The 24,423-nt window shown below is 38.4% G+C and overlaps 1 protein-coding gene across 1 annotated transcript in view; it reads right to left on the bottom strand.

Moving 5' to 3' along the window:
• Positions 1–10,393, bottom strand: part of DPH6 (diphthamine biosynthesis 6) — a 222,895-nt gene extending 212,502 nt beyond the window's left edge. The window contains 3 exon segments of the mRNA XM_086613920.1: positions 3,022–3,215; positions 5,598–5,692; positions 10,371–10,393. Of these exon segments, the coding sequence (XP_086470046.1) occupies positions 3,022–3,215; positions 5,598–5,692; positions 10,371–10,393 (312 nt within the window).
• Positions 10,394–24,423: the final 14,030 nt, after the last annotated feature.

The raw sequence follows: 24,423 nt of genomic DNA, 5'->3' as shown, positions 1-24,423 counted from the left end.
GGAAAAAGCTCCAATATACAAAGCGACAAACATGGACAAACAAGGGTATTGGGAATTCCTATTCAGTAACATGGATAGTAGATTAAATTATTCCTTAGAGTTCAGGATTTACAGGTCTCACAAAGTAAGTATTCTACTATCAGGTGAGGACTGCATAGCAAGATACCTTCAGACATCCTATAAGTACTCTCTTATGTTTCATGACATATATTGAATTCAGACTCTAAAACAGGCATTAGGCAACTGAAAAATAAATACGAGTTTCTTTCATACCTATCAATCATCTGAGTTTGTGACAATAAAACTAGTAGGTTTACAGTCATCAACAGTCAATATCACTTTGAGTCCCATGAACTAGAACAGGATTGTTGTCCTGGGTTTCCCAGCACTGCAGAGGAATATTTAACTTTTTAAAAATCTTGTTCTCATAGCATTGCTTTTAAAACCATCAAATACTTTCAAATTCATACTACTTTTTCAAACGTGCTTTGTTTAACTTTTTTTACTAAATAATTACTTGCAGTACAAGCGTTCTCTACAAACTGAAAGTGAGGCACACCTTTCCTGTATTCTTGGGCCCAAACCATTTGACAGAAAAACAGAGTCATGTTAGTTGTACCAGTGTTTTGAAATTACATCCACTCAAGGATACGTTTTCACAAGGTTTCCACAGCTTCTACAGAATTCCTCCCCTCCCTTCAACAGAATACAAATTGAGCTTTCTGTGTAAAACTATTAACATCTGGGGGAAGAAAAATCTAAAGCAAAATCCTCAGTGAAAAAGACTTACATAGTCAAGCTACAAAACTGCAGTTATAAATAAATGTGAAAAAATAAAAATAGAAATCTTTCAAAGTTACTGTTAAAATACAAAAGAAAAATTTTCATGTCTTTTCCTTAGAACTAAAAAACTAAAGACTTACAGCTCCTGTAGTTTACATCCCCCTGTTTTGCAATTATTCATTAGAATATGCAAGACTTTTACTGAAACATTTGCACCAGGACATCATTAATAGGTTTGACTGTAAAGGAATGGTTATCCTAAGTCTAACATAAAAGCAGTATATTGTTAATATTTATGTCTTTAAAATATCGTATAGTGGAATTAATATTTCTATACAGGAAAGAAATAGATATTTAGTTGCAGACAACTTGATAACATCTCTTTTAACTACAGTTACAATTATCATGTACAAACTTCCAAAGCAGAAGTTGTCAAGATTTAACATTAGCATTAATTTATGTCAGGCATCCATTTCTCCAAAGACAGCAAGAATCGAAAAGGAAGTATCATCTTAATTGCCACTAATCTGCCCATTTTTAATTAAATTGATCAGTAATTTATTATCTTACCCAGCAGCAGAAAGCTGTTAGCATGCAGCTTTAAGAGACAGCATATACTAGTCCTTCTAATTGCTAATACTATCACGGTTCAAAAATAATTTTAATAATTACTTTCAATTCCTGTACTGCATGATATACACATTCCATTTAAAACCTCCGTGAAGCACTTTAGAGTATAATCATAGACTCATTTAGGTTGGAAAAGACCCTCAAGATCACGGAGTCCCACTGTAAACCTAACACTGTCAAGTCCACCACTAAACCATGTCCCTAGGCACCACTGTCAAGTCCACCACTAAACCATGTCCCTAAGCACCACATCTACATATCTTTTAAACACCTCCAGGGATGGTGACTCAACTACTTCCCTGGGCAGCCTGTTCTGATGCTTGACAACCCCTTCAGTGAAGAAATTTTCCTAATACCCAAACCTCCCCTGGTGCAACTTGGGCCGTACAGCCTACATGAACTGTTCTCCTGTTCCATAGTCTCCTACTCAACACAGGGGTATGATCTTGATTTTACTTTAGAAGAAAGCGATTTCCCTGCCAAAGCTGTTTAGAAGATATAACATTCAACTCCAGCATGGTTCAGGAAACACTCTGCACTCAAACCACATTCTTGGGTCTTATCTGAAGTTAATTCTTTTTTTAAATTGAACAAAGAATATTCCTGAAGCTTTTAGGTTCATGAATCTCAATTCTCATTTCAATGGAGGAAAGGGGGACAGAAAATGTTCAACAGCTGAATTGAAGACTAGAAATAATTTAGCTGAAGGTTCAGAAAGTAGTCTACCGGTTTGATCAATAAAATGAGATATGTATTTACTTTTTTTAAAATAGCAAATAATATGATAATCTGAAGATAGTATTGCTTTAGTACTGTGCACTGCAGTCACCAACACAATTAACTGGAATAGACATAGTACGTTCACTCAACCTTTGTGCAAAACCTCTGGAGTCAACGGGAGGTTTTCTATTTATTTCAATGAGATCTGATTTAATTCAAGTGGAAAATAAAGTACCAGATGAAACCTTTTGGAAAAGAACAAAGAACAAATTTGAAGTGTTTCAGGAAATATGCTCATTATCCCCCTTTAACTGGCTTTATTGCTAAAAAGGATTGATGTTTGTTATTGCTATTATGCAATATATTAGAATATAGTTACAGAGCTACCAACATCCAAACTATCATTGTAAAATATTCTTTAATTCTTTGTGAATGATTTACAACATATGAACAAACAACAGATTCTGGTTTACAGAGTGCAAATGCAAGTCTAGGCATTGCTTTCCGTACATTGATAAATGCACAAACCCCAAAAGATCTTTCGTTCCAATAATCAAGCAATGCATTATTTCAAATATGAAAAATTTTATTTCTAGATTTTTTTTTTTTTTTTGTAGCATGTGCCGAGCACTTGTTAAAAAGGAACAAGGTTTTGGCTTGAAATGGGGAAATCTGATTTATATTGGGAAAAAAGGAATAAATTTACGCTACATATTTACAGTGTCAGGAAGAACAAAGGAGTAGAAATAAAACTTGTAAGCATAAAAAGTGTTCCATTTTTTTCTCAAAGCTTTCTTTAAATATCTAAGTGGATCACTTACTTAAATTCATAAAGGAGTTAAGCAATACAATTGTCCCCAAGTATTTCATTCTTTTCATTCAGCATACCTTAACAAGTTTCAAGAGGTGGTAAAGGTCTTCAACCTCATCTTCCTGACACGTGGTATACACTCTTCCAGTATTTACACTGGTACCCTTTATGAAACCACGATAGAGCGGCAAATCCAGTGCATCAGCATATAGGTCAATGGCATGGTGTCCTACTGTCTGATACATATAGCTGTCCAACTCATCAGTCTGCCCTGCCACAATTAAGAAACAATCGTTATTAGGTACATTATTTCAACAATTACAAATAACCACAATACTACAAACACTGAGGAAATCTAAATGTTAATAGTTTTCGGTTCACAAACAGATGTTTGGTGACAATACCTCTACAAACATGGAAAGAAAGAAATAGATTTCTCCACCTCACAGATGTATGGAGAAGATGACATCTGTCACAAACATGCTGCCTATTTGGAAATTGTGGTGTCTATTCCTTCTTTAGTATTCCTCCCAGTTTCATCCAAAAACCTCATAATGGTCCAATCCTGCATCTATTTATATGGTAATTTAAATAGGAACCCAGTTCAGAGGCACAAACCCAGATGCATTTCAACATACTCAGAGCAAGAAATTCAGAATGCACTGCAATACGGAGAATAAGCAATAGGTTGTCAAAATTTCCAAAATCTTTACTGTTAAAATTGTTACCATGGTCATAAAGAAAGAAAAGGATATTATTTTAACTTAAATAGAATAAAAGTAGGCTGCTACAATGTTTTGACATTGCTTAATATACAAAAAGAAATGGAAATCTGTTATAATATCCAGGTCCTTTTTTACCTTCACTCTTAAAAATTAAGTTTGAAATGACATCAACTCTTTGCTGTTATTTCCTTAACCAGAAGAAAAAAATACCTCAACTTTCTTGAAAGCAGTTTGTAGCTAGCAGATAAGAAAAAAACAGCTAAAATGCAGACATCTTGGGTTAGAATTAAACCTCAAACTATCTGACAAACCATTCACATATATAATCTTTCAGATAATTTTTCAAACAGATTGATAAAGTAATACATCATTATTGGTGAAATCTCCATCTCATTTATTAAAAGTTAACACAGTTCACTATTTTAATGCTAATTTGTAATACTGGTACTTCTCAATTTACACAGACACATCAAGCATCTCTGCTGTACACCTATATAGCACATCTGGCAGAGAGAAAAGTTTGTAACATTGATCAAGATAACTAATTTGTGATTTAACAATTGGGTCATGTCACATTTGATGCCATACAACAGATACACTTTTGCTCGAAATGGGCACATCCAAACCCACAGTCACAACTAGCCAACCTAGATTAGAAGAGTTGCTTTAAAAGAAACCTTGGCGTTTTTCAACATACATGCATATGACATGGTCTTTAAACTGATACTCAGTTCAGAACACACAGCTTCTTTATTAATTGAGACTCTCCAGGCAACAGTGGTACAAGATAAAATAAAATGAATGGCACAGAATCTGCTATTGCCTGAAGCACCTCAATTAACTCACCACAAAATTTCCAACTACACACTTAAAGAGAGCATTTTATGATTTTAATGACAATATTCTACATTTCTGATGTAGATAAATTAGTTTAAAGACAACATATTTCAACAAGATTAGAGATGATTATATCCTAGCTACCCAGAAAATAAATTGTTGCTGTACTTCCTAGCATTTGCCAGTTGCGTCCGTGATTCATTTCTGATGGCAGCTCCCTTTTTCCTTCACTTTCACTGTGAATCCTCCTACCATACGCTTACCAGACATCATACTTAATTGTTTAACGTACGTTGAATAGTTAACCTATGTTAACATACTTTAACATTCTGCCCTACCAACCAGGAAACAACTCTCTTCCTTTTCAAGTCTCACTTCATGTTTAACTTATGCTCCAGTCCAATGCAGAAGTACTCGGCTCACCCTCTCACCTCACCACTGACTTAGACTACCTGATCTCTCCCACTCTCTTTCGTAGAAATAAGTCTAGGTGCAGCCTGTGAGGAACTGATCAGAAAACCGGTTCAAGATAAAAGCAAGGAAAAATGCAGTAAACAATGTGCATCAAGGTCAGTTTTGATCTGGATGACTTCCTCAATCCAGTTCACAAATGTTGGGCAAGAATAATGGAGGAAGATACACAAGGTTAAAAACAAATGAGCAGCAGCAAAACTGCATGTTTTTGGTGGCTGGAATGGTTTATGCCAGTTTAAAGCATTTCTAGAAATACGGTGTTTGTTTTGCTTGATGATATCCTCTACCATCTTTTACTATTTGTGCTACTGAACTCACACAACCCCTTTGTTTACCACCAGGAATATTCGTATTTTCCCTTTTTCAAATTGCATAAGCATTTCTTTTACTGATCTTCATCTTCTTGCGTTTTCTTCCCCTTTGAGGAAAGATACATGTAATATGTCTCCATAGCATTTTCTTTTTTTTCTACCTCTTTTAAGATTTCTAGATTGTCCTTCAATATGCAAAACTATATACAAAACACATAAAGGAACTTAATGCAGGCACAGCTGTGCCTCCACTCTTTCTAATGTGAAAAAAAAAAAAATCTCCCACAAGAAAGGCGGTTTCCATACCTGTGTTTTCAGCAGGTCTTAAATTGGCTAGAGCAACAATCTGATGCCCAGCAGCAACACACTGCATCATATTGTAGGAGCTGTCCTTCCCACCACTGTAAGAAAAAGAAAATAGTGGCAATTAAAAGCACTCCTAAAAGTTTTACCCCTTATGACTTTTGCCTTACCACTTAAAAATTAGTACAATCAGAGCTGGTAATAAAGTTTTGAAATTAAAAAAAGGTTGCAAAGTATTAGCAGTATGAAAAGGATGATTTCATCATATGGTGTTTACTATATATGTACAGTGCCTACATACAGCATCCATAAAGCACATATCCAGTTCTGTATCTTATTACTAATCTGAGAGGTTCCATGAAGAACAGCCGCTTACATTGGAATCCCTTCAGAACAAGGATTGTCTTCCACTGCAGAGACAAATTACTCTGTACTCATTACTAGATAACTTGCATTAAGAAAACCAATATATGCTCCAGAGAGTTGCCAGCATTAGCAACCTTTTTTAATGAAGACTGTCGTCATGTTAGGAATAACATTAATCCTTCACGGGGTACTTTTCCTAAAGTTTCAACATTTTAAATGTACTTTCCATTCTCAAAAACTGCATTTATTACAGGCAGTAGGTTCAGTTGATATCGCATTGCACATATAGATTTTTTTACTGCATACAACTGCAAATAAAAAGGCTGATTTAAAAAAAAAAAAAAAAGAAAAACCAAACAGAATGATGCTCTTCTCTGTGGTCAAGAGATGATACTCTAACACAATTAATTTTGACATTCATTCAAGACCTATTGGAACCTTTTCCACTATCAGTGAGGAAAAAATCCTGCTCTGCTGATGTAATGGAAATACAGTATTATTCATGGATTTTATATCACTATCAAAAGAAATATTACAGTCTAACAATAAAACTAAGAGTGCTCTAGAATACACACTGCTTACAAAACCCACATTCAGGCCCACAGCCTTCAAACTACAACTGCAGGTAGAGATTCTGTGCAGCTTCTTTAAATGTCAAGGTACAAAAGCCAGTCCAGGGAAGGAACTGGAACAGAGATCTAGACCAGCTCTGTAAAACTGTATCTTGCCTTAGAGTCACTGAGACACGGCCAGGAGAACAGATAGTACAAGCATTCCTTGCTACAACAGACCACTGGTTTTCTTGTGACCACACTATTACTAACAAACTTCTTCAGCATTTCCAACGTAAAGTTTCCACTTTTATCTAGCCCTCTACGCAAGAGCTTGAAAGTGTGTTACAGGACCACAACCATACAGCTATTCCCCTCAATTTCTGCTTTTATCCAGGCTAAAATCCTGTACACTGACCTTAGTTTGCTATATAACTCAAATCTAAGTAGAAATAGTAGAAATACTATGGCATCCAATCATTATTACCCAGCTGGACTGAATTGAATATAATTAACTAAGGTTTAGACCCTGCCTACAAAAGGTGGGCCATTTCCTCCTGGCTGTGGAAGATGCAATGGCATCCTTGGAGCTGCAGCCCAGGCTGGTGAGCAACAACTGGTGACCCTGATGTGATACATCTGAGGACCCTAACTCCTTCGCTGGAGCCAGAGCCCAAGTGAGAGTCCTTCAGTGAAGAAGGTAAAGCTGCAAGCCCTGATGTGGTATTTGCGGGAGGGAAGTGTGCTGCAGTTGGAATGAGTGGACTGGGTCTCTGCTCACTGCAAAGCCTTCTTGAAAAAACCTTTAAAAATAAAAAACTGTAAAACAAAAAGGGGGAATTATGGCATCCAATCATTATTACCCAGCTGGACTGAATTGAATATAATTAACTAATTAACTAAGGTTTAGACCCTGCCTACAAAAGGTGGGCTATTTCCTCCTGGCTGTGGAAGAGGTAACAGTGTCTGTGGAAGATGTAGTGGCATCCTTGGAGCTGCAGCCCAGGCTGGTGAGCAACATAAATACCATGGCATCTTTTTGTACTTGACAGATTTTCCTAAAGCAGTTGCTTATGTTTTGGTGCTATAAAAGTAAATATAAACATGATAATAGACTCCTAATTTGAAGTTCTATCTCTGCCTGACAGTATTCTTAGGCATACCTACAACTTTCTTCTAATCTATACATGAACAAAAAAGTTTAAAAAAAAATCATACGTTCATTAATTCTGGATGCTGTGCTTGATAGCTTGAAAATGTAGTTAGTATTCACTTCATAATGTCAAATTTCAGGCTTAACAGAATCATGATGAGACAAAGGCTCTTTTCTTTCTGAATGACTTCATTCTAAAAAATAAAAGCCTCCCACTAGTTCTGATTTAAACTCTAAACACAACTTCAGAAAAATAATGACAGTAGGTAACTGCCTATGCTGTTTACAGCATTTCAATATTTTTTAATCAAAAACTAAAAGGACACTAGAATACATCTATTCATCTTTTCAATTGATTTATCAAAAAAAAAGAAAGACAGGTTAAGATGAGGCAGCATTCAGATTTCCCACATTTGACCACAGCTTACTTGATTGAAATTTGAAGAGTGCTCACTGGATGTCATGCTACTGTACCGTTATTTTCTGTATTACTATTGCCACGGCCCTAAAAACTAACTGTAGCAAGAAACAAAATGAAATGGTGCCTACCTACAAGGCCTTCTAATCTAGCTGTAAAACAGATGATGGTTAAGATCAATGAAGCCGGACAGCCCATGCTGTGGGAGGAAGGTGAACTCGGCAGTCCCAGCCTGGCTGTTGTCTAATAGATTGTAACCAAAACAAAGAGCAAGGAGGAAAAAAAAGCTTTAAGAAGAGAGATGAAGGCAGGTACTGAGGTAGCCTGGGGACTGCTTTCAATTCTCACCACAGGAAAAAATTCACAAGGCCTTTTTGTAGAAAACTGTACAAAGTCAGGCTGCAGTCCGGGTTAGTTTTGACAAAGTTGCAGTATGTTAACAGGTAGGCTTATAAACAAACAAAATACCAGGAAAAAACAAAACAACAAAAAACCCACAACATGGTAACCATAAAGACATGGGTCCATAAAAGGCGTCAGAGCAAAATTCCCTTCTAGTGTAACCATTTACAGTGAGAAAATTCCAGAAGAATTAAAGAGTTGAAATACATCGTATTTCAGGTAGAAGACTGGCTTTAAAATGTCTATGATTTAGTACAAAACACAATATAGGGTTTACCCCATAAATATCACCTTAAAGCAAGACTATCAACTTTAAGCGTGGCCAGCATTTTAGAAGAAAAAGAAACAGGTTAAAGTAGTTTTATATATAATCCTGACCTTTGCAAAAGTAAGAAGCACTTTTCAAATACTTTTTTTTCCCCCTCTGATCTTTGAGGCTAGCTCTGTTACAAAGATTCCAGACACTTTGATGTCTCTTTAAAACTCTTCTTAAAACTATTACTGAAACTAAATCCATCCTTGTAAAATAGCCTGTTAAAGTAGCAACTGTGTTAGAAACCTGGTTTTAGGATTTTATTTCATCCTGCTTTTTAACACATTCCTCTGCTGAGAGAATATCAAAATAAATAAACCTGGAAGACAAAATCTTATCTATAAAACAAGAAAAAGCACCGAAGCTGATTTTTCCTACTCTGTATTTAAGTAAGTCCTGAAAAACATAAGTAACTTTTGCTGTATTTTTTTTCCTCTTTAGATGATGTTTGGAATGATTTGCAATTGTTGCAGCCAAACCCTAATTTCAACAAGGTTTGATATCAGGCATTGCCTGAGAGAGTTTAGTACATTATATGTTAAGACTTCAGTAAACAGCTACTGTACCCGAAAATAAAAATACACTGCATACATCTGCACAATCCTTTTCCATTTACAGCTTTCCTAGCTTGTTTGGGTTTTTTAAACTATTGTTTCTCAAAAAAAAAGAAAACACCTGTCCTTGTTAGAAAACATCAATCTCTTTCTAAAAAAAAATTCAAAAAAGCCATTTACAGTACAAGAACTGCAGAAACTGACAAAAAACAGCAGGAGTACGGGGGGAGCAAATACAGCAGCCCCAGACAGGCAATGCTGTGTCCAACGGCAAGTATTTAAATGAGCGAGCTTCAACTTCTTAAAAATGAACAAAACGAAAGCTCTCTCAAAAGACACACCAGAAAAAACTATCGTTAAGAGCTCAGGAAAGTTATCCAAAGAGCTTAAAGGAAAAGCGACTGGAAATTCAACTCCAAACGAGCAGAACCCCCTCTGGCAGAAGGGCACGCGGCAGAGGCTCGGCACCCCCGGGCCGCCGCCGCCCCCCGCTCAACCGGCTGCGGCCCTCCCGCCCCACAGCCCAGCGCGGAGATAACTCGGGAGACAGGATAACGGGGAGAAGGCGATCGAGGAAAAATTTGAATTTGGGTGGCGGTTTCTGGTGGGGTTTGTTGGGTTTTTTTTTGGGGGGGGGGGGGGGTGTTGTTTTTTGTTTTTTTTTTTCCAAGAAGACACTAGCAGTTCTTGTGGGAAATCAGGGAAAAGCAGGCTGTACCGTGCCTGCCGGCAGCGATCGCCTGACCCCGGCACTCGAAGGCAGCCACCCCACGGGCAGCGGAGAGCGGGCCGGCAGCCGGCTCGGAGCGAGACACCGCCGCCGCAGCCCGCTGGCTCGGCGCGGGCGGAGGGAGCGGCGGGAAGCGCCGGGGCAGGAGGGCTTCCCAGGCGGCGCTGGGCGGAGCGCGGCCGCCGGGCTGCTCCCGAGCGGGCGGGTGGGCTCAGCCTCTGCCCGCGCCCTCCCGCTGCCTGCGAGACGCCCCTCGCTCGCCCACATGGGCGCTCCCTCAGCCCGTTACCTGATTAAAGCCACTACTCTCATGTTGCTGACGGGCCCGGGGGGCGGTGACACGAACAGGGAGGTGCGTGACAGCTGCGAGACGCACCGGGAAGGAGCCCGGCCGTCCCGGCTACGCTGGGCCGCGCACGCCGCCGGCTCCTCCGGTGCTACCGCTACCGCCTGGCCGCCTTCCCTCAGCGGACCCTCCTCCCCGGGCAGGCCGGGAGACTGCCTGAGCAACCGGGAGGCACGGCGGGCCGCCGCCTCTCCGTGCCCCGCCGAGGCACGCCGTCCCTGCCGCTGCGCGGCGTGCCCGCCGGGGCGGCGGAGCCGGGCGCAGCCCGGGGAGGGCGGCACGGAGGGCGCGGCCGCGGAGGCACCGCGCGGGACGCCTAAGGAGGGCCGGGCGGCCGCGCCGGTAGGCCCGGGCGGGCCACCCGCTCACTGCCGGCTGCGGTGTGAGACAGGCGGCGCAGCGGGTTTGCCCCCGCTCCATTGCCGCCTGCCGCTGCCCGCCTTTGCCCTTCTTGTCTGCGGCGAACAGCGACGCACCTGTGCTAAGCGATGGCAGTGTAGGGAATGGCAGCGACCGAGTGAGGCGGCCAGTCCGCCCCTTGGCCCCCGGCGGGCAGCCGCAGGGACGGCGGGGCGTCCTCCCAGCCCGGCTTCGGCGCGGCGCAGAGGAGGGCGGCCGGGAGGGCCCGCCGGGAGGGGAGGAGATGGCGGCAGGGATGCAGAGGTGGTCGCGGCCGCAGGAGCCCGGGGAAGCTGCTCGGCAAACCGGGCGGCACCAGGTGCTGGCCCGGCCGCATGTGACCAACCGACTGCTTTGCGGGGTGGTGGGCGAGAGAGCGGCGCTCCCTCACCTCGTCCCTCGGGGGGCCGATGGAGGGGTCCCCTTCCGAGTCGCAGCCCGCATCGAGGGGCCGGAACGGGAGGCGAGCAGGGAGGAAGAGGAGACCAGACCTCCTGGCTGCAGGCCTCTGCGCTCGCCTGCAAGCACAAATGGCCACCTGCGCCCTTAGGTTCAGCTTCTGCAGACCAGAAATCTAATTTTGTCAGTTGGTCCTCGTTTGGGGCTAATTTTCTGAGCCATCCGTAATGTTAAAGCATAACGACAGGCACTGCCGTAGGTTCGCAGGCTGAACCAACGGAAAGCTTACCTGGGTGCCCAGTCTCTGGATCCGGACACATGTTTATTTCTCCCAAGTCGTAAAAGAACTCTGTGGGTTAGTTCTGCTCATGAAGCCTTATTGCTAAACTGAAGAGTCTTACACTTCCAGATGAAACCACTGCTGGGGGGTATTGTGGCAGTGTTTTAAGCAGCGGTCTGAGGGCCCACCATTCTCCAGGCTTTGATTCAAAAGACCTATGTGTCCACGACAGGGACAAGAAGGCACTGGTGTGCTGTTGGTTGTTGGCCCTTGCTGGAGCCTGGTGAGCAGGGCCAGCGGGGACAAGCGTAGTGTCTCGGAGTGACCTCGGTGCTGCCCTGCTCAGTGTCTTCATCTGCAGGGCCACCGCTGGTGTCTGCAATCCAACCTGTAAATTGGCAGTGGTCAGGAGTGCTGATTCTTGGTTCCTATTGAATTTAGTTGCAGCAACCAGTACAGCTAACATAAAAGGCTTTGTTCCTCAGGGCTGGGATGAAGAGTATGCTTTATACATATTATCAGTCCCCCGTAGCATAGTATTACACAATGCTATATAACAATCTGTACCAATCAGGCTTTGCTCAAGCCTCAGGAAAACAAGTTCCTTGCACACGAATTGTTTTTAAAAAAAAATCCTCAGTTCATGCTTTGGCCATCACAGGCCAGTAGTTACGAGACAAAAGACTTACATTGGAATTACTTACAGGACGGTTGGATTTCCTTCTAGTTTAGTGATGATGACTTAACGTGTAATTCTTAGGAAGTTTTCCTGCTCTTCAAAACAGCTTCAATTATCTGAATGAGGGTTACTTAGATGTGAAATTCTGATGACAGGGCAGGGATTTTGGTAGGAGGTTGAGGCTGCTGGTTTTGGCTTGGAAAGTTAACAGAGGCCTGGTCTGAATTAAAACTGTAAATCCAGTGTACTTGGAGATTTTAGCAAAGATTACTAAATTGAATGAAGCAATACTGCGTAGTACAAGAACTGGTAGAAAATAACCACCTCTGAGGAACTGTAAAAAAGGCAGGAAAAAAGTATTTGATTAATTGAAAAAAAAAAAAAAAGTGGGAGTATTTTATCATTCATCACCTCTATCTTCTCTGGGTTTGAATGAAATACTTTTATTTTTGATTATCATAAAAAAGAACAATTCAGAGCTAGTAGTTGTGAACACTTAAAAAGATACTCATTTACAATACTTAGCAATGATACATGGACAGTCTAAAAATCATGTACATAAGTTATTCTGCTGTTATGGAAAAGGGAGAGGCCACAAACTGCTTAGCTTTCATCACACAGCTCTATAAGAAATATTCAAAGACTCGTAAAGCTCTGTTCTAAGTAGCATTGTTAGAAGATCTGGAAAAGAGAACAATTCTGGAGTCCTCTGTTTTCTCCAAGGTCTGTTATTATTAATCTATTCTGATACAATGTTGCTGGTTTTTCAGCAGATGGTTCTATTGCGTTCAATTTTCCAGCTTTCAAAAAACAAATTTCCACTTACAAGTCAGACTTGTTTGAAGTAGAAGTTACATATGACGCTGCAGGACCAAAGTCTGCTTCATTTGCTAGTGAGACTGGAATTTTTGTTTCCCGTCGATGAGGACATCAGTAGTTATTTGCACAAATACAAAAGTGGGATTTGGCTCCCAGAATTTGTGAAATATATCAAAATTGAATTAGTAAAGTGGGGTTTTAAAACAAATCTGTATTTTACTCAAAAAGATGCTGTTTTCAAATTATTTGGAATATATTCAGTGAGAAAATCTGTTTGCTGTCACTCACCTGATGGAATATCTTTGGAGTAGTGTCACTGCTCTTAAAAGGTTCTGTCATACGACAGTGGGCAAAAGACAGTGCGTCATCTCTCAAGCTGATTGCCCCAGGACGTTCTGCTCTACTGCTGCAGCAGGTGAAACAATAAAATTCACCAAAGTTGCCTTTCTTCTCAGGGAAGTACTGGCTACTTTTTACAGAAAGCCGACAATGGCTCGGTGCTTCTTTCTCACCCTTTTCTGCCTAGAAAGTTGAAAATAATTATAATGAATTAATATAACTGGAGGAACCTGTCAGAGGATTAAAAAACGCAATGCAGTATCCCTAACGATCTGGAATAGTTAATTAAGTTCTCTTATAAATGAGTTCCAAAAATAACTTACTTTCAGTAAGTTATTCTGAGAAACAGTCACTTTAGCATACCTGAGCTGCAGTGCCTATTAGAAAAGGGCCAATTATCCAGTGATTGGCAGTTAAAGGTGAACTGCTGAAGTTCTTAATTAAAAGATTTCCTATTATAATCACCAGTAAGTAATGGAATACTGCATATATAAAGCAGAAATAATGTTAGAAGAATATTTCCATTTTGAAACAAAGATTTTGAAAATCGTCTTCTCCTTTGCTTACTGTGCCAAGTCTGAAACGGGAATGTTGTGGTTTTCATGGGTGTAGCTGGGAATGTGCCACTATTGCCCCTCGTTAGTGTCCTGCTCTGACTCTCCTGCAGTCAGAGGTGTTTCCCTCGTCTAACAGGTGGCAGAATTCACCACTGTTAATACCTAGCGGTATATAATTTTCTGTAACACTGAAAAATGGTAGGAGATTTTTCAGAGGATACTTCTGTCTTTTTAACTAAGAATCTGTCTGCGGAGTTCCTTTAGCTGCCTGTCGTCAATGACTTCCCCGAATTTTCACTTGCTTCACAGTAAACAGGATATTATCAACTCTTCCATGAGATATACTGGAATTAAATTTGGGGAAAAAACTTCTGGTTTGGAAGCATGAAATGTGTTGACGTACTACTAAAATCTGAATGAAGAGAATTTCTCAGGAGGCTTATCTTCCCATCCGGGTGTGGGACTCAAGGTCATTCTGTGTACATTCCAAGCTTGCCAGGTATAAAGAGCTTCGCTCCAAATGCTGCGTAATCTGCTAGCAGTGGATTATGCCCAAGATAATACAGCCCACTAAGGTTTACTCGAACACCTTGTCACACTGTTCGCCTCTTTTTAGGCAGAAGTAGGCATACAGTGACTTCAGGTCTATCTCCAGCCCTTCGCACAGATATGGCCCCAGTGATCAGTGATGTATGTGAAGGACAACTTACCTGGCCTATGGGCTTCTTGCTCTGAAGTGCTCAATATAGAGTACTAAAAATATTTACAGCTAATCCTATAGTTCCTAGTTCTGATAAGACAAGGCTTGTCTTTTTCATAGGTGATTTGAATTGTTTCTGCACAACTATGAAATCCAGGAACTTTACTTTGTCCTCTATTTAGCATTCAGGAAGACTCTTAGACCTGTAATGTGTTAACTGCTGCAACAGAGACAGAACTTAGCCTAAGACAGCATTATATATGTTCTTGACTGATAGGTAATGGTCCTTATATGATGCTAGTTTTTATAAGCTTTTGATGATCTTAATTTCATCACTCAGTCTACCAATCTCCAGTGAGTCAAAAGTATAAAATTAACCTTGTAAGGTCATGCCTCTGTCAAAATGACCAGTCTGTTTCCACTTCCAGTAGGCACTAGTGCAAGCTAAAATTAATATTCACTGGCAGCTGAACAGCTTTTTCACTTGACTAGATCTGTTTTCAGTGTTTGAAATTTTTACTTTATTAGTAAAAGCACTAACAGTAATTACCACCAAGAGAAATTGTCAAATTTGACTGGCAAAATCCTTTATTTACCTTTTTTGTGTTCAGCTTAGTCCATGGCAATTTAATGTGTCTTCCTCTGTATGAAGTCCTTCAGTACTTTCAAGGAAAAAAAAAGTCTGAGCACCTCCAGCTCACCAGAAAACCTATAGTACCAAAGGAATTTATATTCTACATATATCTATTGTGATTGCAATGGAAAGGTTCAGCGTGGATGTAGTATTTACAGGTTAAAGTACTTTTATATCCTCCTGTCTTTTTCTCACCTATAAAGAAAAAAATGGATTTTTTAGAAATAAACATTTCAGTTTTTAAATTTGTATAAGTTTTAAATACAAAACAAATGTGAGAGCTATTCTAATATTACATTGAAACAAATGTGATCAGAGATGAGTTTATTGTAAAGAGGTACATGTAGAAGATTCAAAACCAAGTCCCTGTTATCTAACGTGACATGTTTCCTGTGAAGCTACATTAACTGCCGATGAAGACTCTGAAGATGGAAATTTTGGAGCATTTCAGTATGTTAGAGACTGTGATCTCCTATTAACCATTCCAGAGGAGAAGAAAAAGATCTTTTAGACTCAATAATCCTTACAATGTGTTCATCATACGACAACTTTGAGTCTAACACTATAGGCTTTAATTTATTGTGAGTTAGCCATCTATTTGATGGCTGCAAAACACCCAGGAAAAATGTGGTCATGGATAATAGCCCATAAGAACAGAGAGAAATTAGCTATCTAGTTAATGAGGTTAAGCTACAGTATCTTCTCCATCATCATGAGCTAAAGCAGTGAGATCTTGTAGGCAGAAATGACTGGGACATTTTTACAGAGGCACAGAAATTTAGAGAAACAGCTTTCAAAAAAAGAGTCGGAAGATTGAACTAGTGCAATGAAAATCTAAAAAAGAGCTATAGTATCTTACTGTGGTGGTATATAATTTGGGATCATTGCTCACTTACTAAACGGCTCTGCGGTTCATCACTGATTAAGAACATTTGAGTAGGTTAAAGCTGCAGAAGTTTCAGGGGAATAAGCAAACAGCAGCTTTTTTGGCCCATTTGTTTCACTGCAAAAATCTTCCCGTACCATAAAATATTTATAACATAGCTTTAAGTAATAAAAAGGATTATTTTCTCTCTATTGCACTGTTCCTGTTCTGTTCCATTTTGCCAGTACAAATAATGCTAATAACTTCAACAATCAAAACAGTTTTTAACTGTGTCACATTTAATACTCTTTTCATCTTACAGTCAGATTTTTCAAGAGAGAATTAATCTAGTAAGTATGGAGCTGTTTTGACCTAATTAGCAAAGTAGCAAGTTTAATTTTGAGTAATGCAGAAAAAGCATTTTATCAATGCAAAAAAAAAAGCAACAAATCAATTGTAACTTTCAATGTCCTGTTGAACTTTATTACATCATGTATAGTATAAACCACTGACATAATCTGCCTCTGATTTTGAGACCTCAAGGAAGGGTGGCTGTGCCAGCGCCCTTTGAAATAACATTGAAGCATCAGCTCCCATGTCAACATCATGCTCTAATCAGTGCAGTCTTTTTTGTTGCAGGGTCTTCCACCTTGTAATTGACCCTGACATATGCTATTCACTCTACCCGTTGGCTTTGGACATATAATTCCTGTCATGGTCAATTATTAGGTGATAGAGCCTGCAACCACAGGGACCGTTACTTAAAATCATCCTACACAGTAAGCCCTGAAGTGACCAAATTCAAATCTAACTGGAGGGGAAGAGAGTATCTAGTCTTGGATAAAACTAATATTCTTTTCACTTCTCTATAGAAAAATGTCAATTTCCATCATCCTATATATTACTGAGACAAATGGTGACAGTGCTATTTCTGAAACAGGTTAAGGAAAAGTACAAAAGCCTTTACCAAACTCGACATACTCCGAAATGAGGAAATTGTCTGCACGAGCATACAGTATGCATAAAAATTAGATTACACTGCATTTGAAAGGCAGATGAGAGTTTAAGAGTGACAAGTGGGCAAGTGCTAAAAATAAGGGCATGTTACTTCCTTTCCAACAGTGCTTTGTCTGTATGCTTTCTTTGATGTTGTTTAAGCTCTGAAGTAAAGAAATACTTTGCAACACTTCTGACTACTGTATCAATAAGAACTCATTTTGAACAAAAAGATCTCTTCTAGTTGTCCCATTCATTCTGTAATGCCTGAGAAATTGGGCAAAGACAAAAACTAGGACACCTGGTCTCCGGTCTTAGTGTAAGCAATATGATTTTCAAAAACATACAGTTTTGCAGTCCTTGTATCACTGCAATAGCATTATGGAATTGTTACAACTTCAGGAATAAGAGCTGAGACGAGCAGAAGTTTACCATCCATCTGCAGAGATTTACTTGAGAGGCCAGGTTGTGAACCATGGGTTCATTTCACAGATTCTCTGGCTGTAGTTACCTATGCTGTTAACGCAGAGGAACAGCTATCCCTGCTTTTGGCTGCATGGACATTAATTATAATTTGCTAGTTACCATTGCCTGGTTTGAGTTATTTATTTGGTTGGTTGGTTTGGGTTTTCTTTTTTTTTTTTTTCCTTTTTTTTTTATAAAAGCTAAAGGGTATTTTAATAATCAATAGTCTTTTCAGTCACAAATTATTATGTACAAGAATCTTCCACCAATTTGTTTCACTGTTGACAATTTGCTTAATTCTCTTGTACCTAAGCAAACCAGCTCAGAAATAATCCTTAAAAGACCTTTGCAAATCTGCTGAGTTTTACAGGTAATACAAGATATAATATTCTGAAAAATGTGATTTTGTGATATCTTTATTACATAGCTTAGCCTGAATAGACAAAGCTCTAATTAACATTCATACAATTATCTAAGTCTTTTAAAATCCCATCTGTACAGTTTGTCTTAATGATGTATACATAGCATAGCAATCCCAATAAATACCAAGCACATACAATGCAAGTACTTTTAATTTAAACCATACTGCTGATTAATGATGAAGTATTCTGAAACTGTTGTTCATGTTCTATATTTCAGTTGTATGGTTGTCTTAAGACTTGAACACCTTCCTGCTGATGACGCAGTCCTCCATATATCTGGGAGCTATTACACTGGCAACTGCTGTTAACTGTGTGCAGTATCCAAGCATGTCAACTTTGGAAACTACTGATTTAGCTACATATGGGTGACTTTACCAGAATGTGTAACCCAGCTTAGGTGTTTGCAAGACAAAAATTTACAGTTACTGAACCTATTAATATATGCAAATACCAAATTTCCACACCTTCAAAATAAACCAAAAAGTGTTATTCGTAACATACATGATTTTTATCTATACTGCACATATCACACAACATCCTAAACATTGTTTCATAAAAGAGTTAATTCAGCTTACAGCAGTCTGCAGTCTGGGAAGCAATGAGAATAACTCCCAGCTGGTTTATGGTTTTAAGCATGAATGCATATACTAACAGGGCTCCATGAAGTACTCATTTCAATATATATAATGTATTTTTAAAATATTTCATCTCTATACAGGTCTCATTCTCTAAATAAGTGGAGCATCCCTGTTATGCTTAAGAGGCAGAGTCAGTAGAGCCCAAAAATACTGAGACAGCACCAGCGATCTGAATCTTGAAATTTTATTCTCTGGTCAATGACTTGTTGATCATTGTGTGATTGTTCTTACAACTTCAGCTGCTCTTTGTTTCAGTTTCTCTGTTCGTAAGGTGGGCGTAACTATACCTTGCAGAGCATTTTGAGATTTATAAAAGTTTACAACTGCATAAGTTACAAAACATCACTGAAATAAATACTAAAAAAAGAGTCTTTTCAGAAACATTTTAAATCAGTTGTTTCAAAGATCACTCCCTAACGTTTAGATTATGGCAATTAAGGTCTTTGTGTCCTATGAATAAGATGATAATAATCTTATAAATTTATAAGATTAGCTTATTTTTAATATTTGTATGCATGTTCTTTTGCGGAATTATGCAGGGACATCACAAGCAGTGTTTAAATCTCACCACGGCAACTGATTTTTCTGTGCTCTATCAATAACATATTTGCAGAACTGCCAGATGGGGAGAGAAACTGCAGTGAGAAAATAATGGTCAGGTTTGTAGTACAACAAGAAAAAAGGATCAAGCATTAGATATATGATTTTAAAAGCATATTTTTACTAACTTTAAAGATTTAACAAACTTCTTAAATCAAAGCTTTGCATTGATCTGTCTGAAAGAATAACAAAAGAAAAAGGTGAAAAAAAAATCATATAGCTAAAGCTGACACAAATCCTAACCAAATACAATTAATACGGAATATAAAAATGGCAAATATGTGGATGATAAATCTTGTGGCAGTATGAGAGTCAGAAGGTTACTATAAGCTTTGCAGTAAAGATTTCTAATAGGGTCTATCCAGTCTCTCGTTCTTCCATTATGGAGAAGACTGGTAAAAAAGCAGAGCTTTGAAAAATTTGATTCTCCCAGGCTCCTCTGTATACAACAGCATTAAAAACAAACATTTAAAGACAGCAAACTTGCAAAACCTCAGTGCATTTTTTAACCCATTTTCAGGCAGCATTAGATCAACAACAGAAATAATTGCTGTCAGTTTGTACTTTTTGACCAATAATTCTCTGTATTTCCTGCAAGAAACTTGAGTGATGCAAATGACCTTATTTTTACAGCATGCTTTTATTAAATAGTTTATTATTTTGGCAGACTAATAAAGATTTTGGTATTTGCTTTTATTTGCAATAATATTACCACCACATAAAAAAGGATTTTATGTTCTTTTTGAGGAACAAGGAGGATAAAAGTGTTGATGGATAGTGCAACTAAGGCATCAGCAATGAGCTGGAAATGAGACACATAAATATGAAAGCAGAGCTAAGAAAATAGAACTGCACCCTTGGCCTTTCTTAAAAGAACATGCACATGCCGTGGTTCATTCATACAGTTACAGAAACTCCTTTTGTTTTCAGTGAGTCATTGAAAATATGCAAAGACTAAAATGTTACTAAGATTCTCAGTTGTTTGGCATATTTCTGCAGTTAATGTGGTCTCAAAATGTTTCTAAACATTTAGAGAAATGACTGGTGATAATGATGATTTTTTTTAGAAGATGTGTATTTCATTAGAAGTATGAATTTGTCCCTCTTTCTAGCTATATCTTAGCCAAAGGTGGTGAAACAATATTGGTTTTCAGTTTTCCCTTTTTTGCCCCCAAACAGACCTAATTCTTCAAAGACCATAGACCGCAGACCTAATAGCCAGTAGCAGAGACAATCACACACAAAATTTAAAAACAAAATTATCAGTTCTCTAATCAAAAAAGCATAGATAGCATGTAATAGCATTAAACTTATTTTATCTTGAATGAAGGGTTTCATTTCAGACTGGAAAAATCATGACTACAGTATTCATTCTGCAATAATCTGAGCTCCTTGACAACTGGTGATGTTGGATGCTGAAGGTATTCAGCAGTGCATAAGTGTTGCTCAGCACCTATTGTAATCTGAACCTTAATTTCTTAAGGTAAGGAACATATTTATTCAAACAAATAATTGGATATGCCTTAGAACTAATGACATTCACTTGGCTGAGGGTACTTAAGATCTGAATTTTTCATAGATTCACCCCTCAAAAAGACAGCTGATGCAGAAAAATATGAACAGAGCGAATACCACATGAAAAAAGGAAACAGGCAGACAAAACTTCGCCTCACTGGAAATTTGTATGTTCCATTTGCCTTTTCTAAAAGACAGACAGTAAGTAGGAATCATGAAGTATGAGTTTTACAGAAGAATAAATCTAACAATTAATTATATGTCAAGGCTTAAGAATCAAAAAACTGCTTATGCCCATTGCCAGTCATTCACTCCCTGTCAGTAGTAGTTCACATCTTTCCTGGGATGGCATCCAACCACAGTGGCATCTAAAATATAGCAGGCTATATTGTTACAGTTGGAGGTGAAATCGAAAGTTGCACCAAACAGAAGTGACAAATTCACATTGCTCAGTGTTGCCTAGCAATAAGAGATGAGTTTATTATGAACGCTGACTCTATCCATCGCAAAGGGGCTTTGTATTCACACCAAAATGCCACTACTCTTACAGGCAAAAGGGGCAAAAATAGAGTGGGCAGAAGGAGGAAACAGTTGTAGTAGTTGTAAGCAATTTCTGAATTTCAAGATTCATCTCTGTCTCTTGGGAATTGCTCAGGAAGGAAAACGCAGAGCCTGCCTCTAGCTGAACTCTTGAGATTGGCCAGGTAGTTTGGGACCCATCTTAATCGTCATTTCGAATGCCCTTAGTAGTGCCGTCTCATTAGCAGTGCACTTGTAGCTCAGAAACTCCAATACATAAAATCTTTACCGAACGTACTCAAGAACTGTTCAGTAGTTATTTTCATTGTGAAGAGCTTTCCATTTGCTTCAGCTCTTTTTTTTTTTTTTTTTTTTTTAAGGGAAAAGGACAAGACTTCAGGGAGCTTTTCCCTCCTCAAACACCTTGCTGTTTTCCTTTCTAACCACTGTTTATATGGGAGAGCATTTATTTCTATCTATCTGTCTCAGATGTTGGACTATGTCTCTCAGGTATTAAGTACCTAACTGTTCAGATAAACAGGACTTTCAAGAAATATTTATATATCCTTGAAGACCTTACTGGCTACCCACCCACGTTTTCAGGCACCTAAACAATTTTAAAAATCCACACAATAGCTCCTGTTAAAAAAAAAAAATCTCCAATAACTGATCTGTTTCTGTGCTTTTATGCCATCTGCATTTTTGACAACTGAATATTTTTGACAGCATGGTCCACTGTGCCCAAGTTCACATCAGTTTTTTTCCTGTTTTTTTTTTTTAAATCACATGACTACATATACAATAAGAAAATGGGTTATATCACACATTTTACTTTACAGATTGGGGTTCACAGTGGATTTTTCGAAGTGACAAAAATATGCAAGAAGTATTTGTATTATAAAGATGCATTTATATTATAAAAATAATAGATTCATCAAATGCTATGTAAGTCAAGTACAGCGACATTACAAAATAATTGTGATTTTAAGAAGCTTTAGAAACAAATACAAAAACTAAGGGTGAAGTGTAGAGATGATATAGTTTAGATAAAATAAGATGAAATCTAGATAAAAATTGCTCTCCTTTATATTTATGAAATGGTTGATTAAAATTCTAATGCAGAATTGTCTGCTTAGCTTACATGTTCACCTAGCCAAATTAACTGAATCTGTTAAAAATTGAGAGTTTATATTTTGTGTGCATAATGGAACTATTGTCTCAAATTCTTATTTATGCAGTAAGCTTTGCAGGTACCAAACTGAGGTACTTACATTTTGTAAATGTTTTTGTAGAACCTTTAGTAACTTTAGTCCTTTCTTTATTTCAGATTCAACGTGTTACAAACAAACATATTCCACCTGTTACAACAATCTGGCATATTACTTTCTTGATACATGATGATACAATACCTCTCAGGTTTGCTGAGTAGCAAAGAGAAATGTAAGCAAATGAAAAGGTTTTCCACTTTCACAGTTTTTTTCTGCTTGGGGTTCTGTTTGTCTGAGAACTGTATGAATAGAAGCCATATTTTATAGTATTTCTTTAACCTCTGCCATCTGGTGTAGGTTAGTTTTTCCACTGCCAACATATCCTAGAGGCCTCAATACCAAAATGTTTAATTTCTAAGCAAACATTTGGACTTTATAAATCCAGTTTAAAAAAATAGAGCATTATTTTTTTAAACTATATGTTACATTTGCCACTAGGGATGACATTAATAAACACACAGACAAGTAAGAGGGTTTAAAGGCTTCTGGCCGTGACTTTATTTTCTGTAGCAGAGCTCCAGAGATGTCGGGTCACCCGACATCTTTAATCACTGAGTCATGTTCAGTTATCGTGAAGGAACTTGAATATCCGCTACCGACCTAAAGACCAAGGTTGTGTCAAGGGCTTTTCACTGCCATAGCCAAAACCTTCCAAATCAAGCATGGTTTCAGGCAGATAATACTCACCCATGCCAAAGGCAAAGCTTTTGCTGCTCTATTTTTTCAATATAAACTAAAGTTATTTCACTGCAATAAGAGAGGATTGTTGTTACAAAAGAATTTGGGCAAGTAGCTAACAGCTTTAAAAAAACAAGGAATGCAATAACCATATCCCCAGCAACTTCCTTACGTGATATATGAGGAAAAAAGACCCACAAAAACTGTGTGTCAGAATTCTACTACCAAGAGGAGAAGGAAGAAAGTCCTTTCTAAATTTACAAAAGCATAATATTACATTTTGGACTAGCCAGCAAATTCTCAAATCTCAATTTGGAAACATGCAGTAGTGTTGATTGTCTCAAGTTGATCTTTAGTCAGAGCAAAAAAATGAAAAAAACTTGCTTCTGCTTAGAATGGGCAGGCATATACTGTTCATCTTAATCAGTATTCTTCAGAGGCAGACAGTCACCAGGGAAAAGACACGTAGAGAATATGGATGCATAGATGATAAAGGAGAACATTTAAAACTGTGTGTAAGCAAGATCTGAAGGGTAAAGAAAAGGAAAGTAACTATCTTGTTAATTCTGATTTAGGAAAAGGACTGAAAAAAAAACCCTTAGGAACTCCCGCTTCTTTCTATGTGCACCTAGTTAAAAATGTTTGGGTTTTGGTTGTGTTTTTTGTTATTATTCTTAAATTCTAAAATATCAGTGATAGCTGGGTTTGCCACTTTCTCCTGAAGACTTTCCTATTCCCGAAGAGTACTCAGAAACATGTTTTTGGCACACACTGATTCCTTTAATGAAAATTCACAAAAGGTTTTTACTTCTTACTGTTTATTCAGTTTCAAATTAAACAAGCGTTAATAAAAACAAAGAAGAGTAAATAATCTGATTAACAAGTGGTTCCTTTCTGAGGACTGAGCTGTAGTGCAAAAGTTATGTCATTTTAATTTAATTAATTTAGAGTTTGACTAGTTTAATCAGTGCAATCTGGTAATGAAGAGTCATGATATTTGTAGAATTTAAATGATAATTCTCCTGTGGCATCTGCTGAACAGCATGGATGAAGAGGTAACATATCACCTTTCAGCTAATCTGAGATATGAAGTTATTACTTTTCAAGACCACTAATTGCACTTATTTTAATATGCTTAGTTATAAACAGCAACATCTGGGGAAGGAACAACTTGTCTCTACATGACTACTACCAGTCACTACATGATAGTGACTTCTCCTGCCT

Source organism: Tauraco erythrolophus, chromosome 6, assembly GCF_009769465.1.
Source record: "Tauraco erythrolophus isolate bTauEry1 chromosome 6, bTauEry1.pri, whole genome shotgun sequence".
NCBI classification, from domain to species: Eukaryota; Metazoa; Chordata; class Aves; order Musophagiformes; family Musophagidae; genus Tauraco; species Tauraco erythrolophus.
This window is presented reverse-complemented; position numbering and strand designations above follow the sequence as displayed.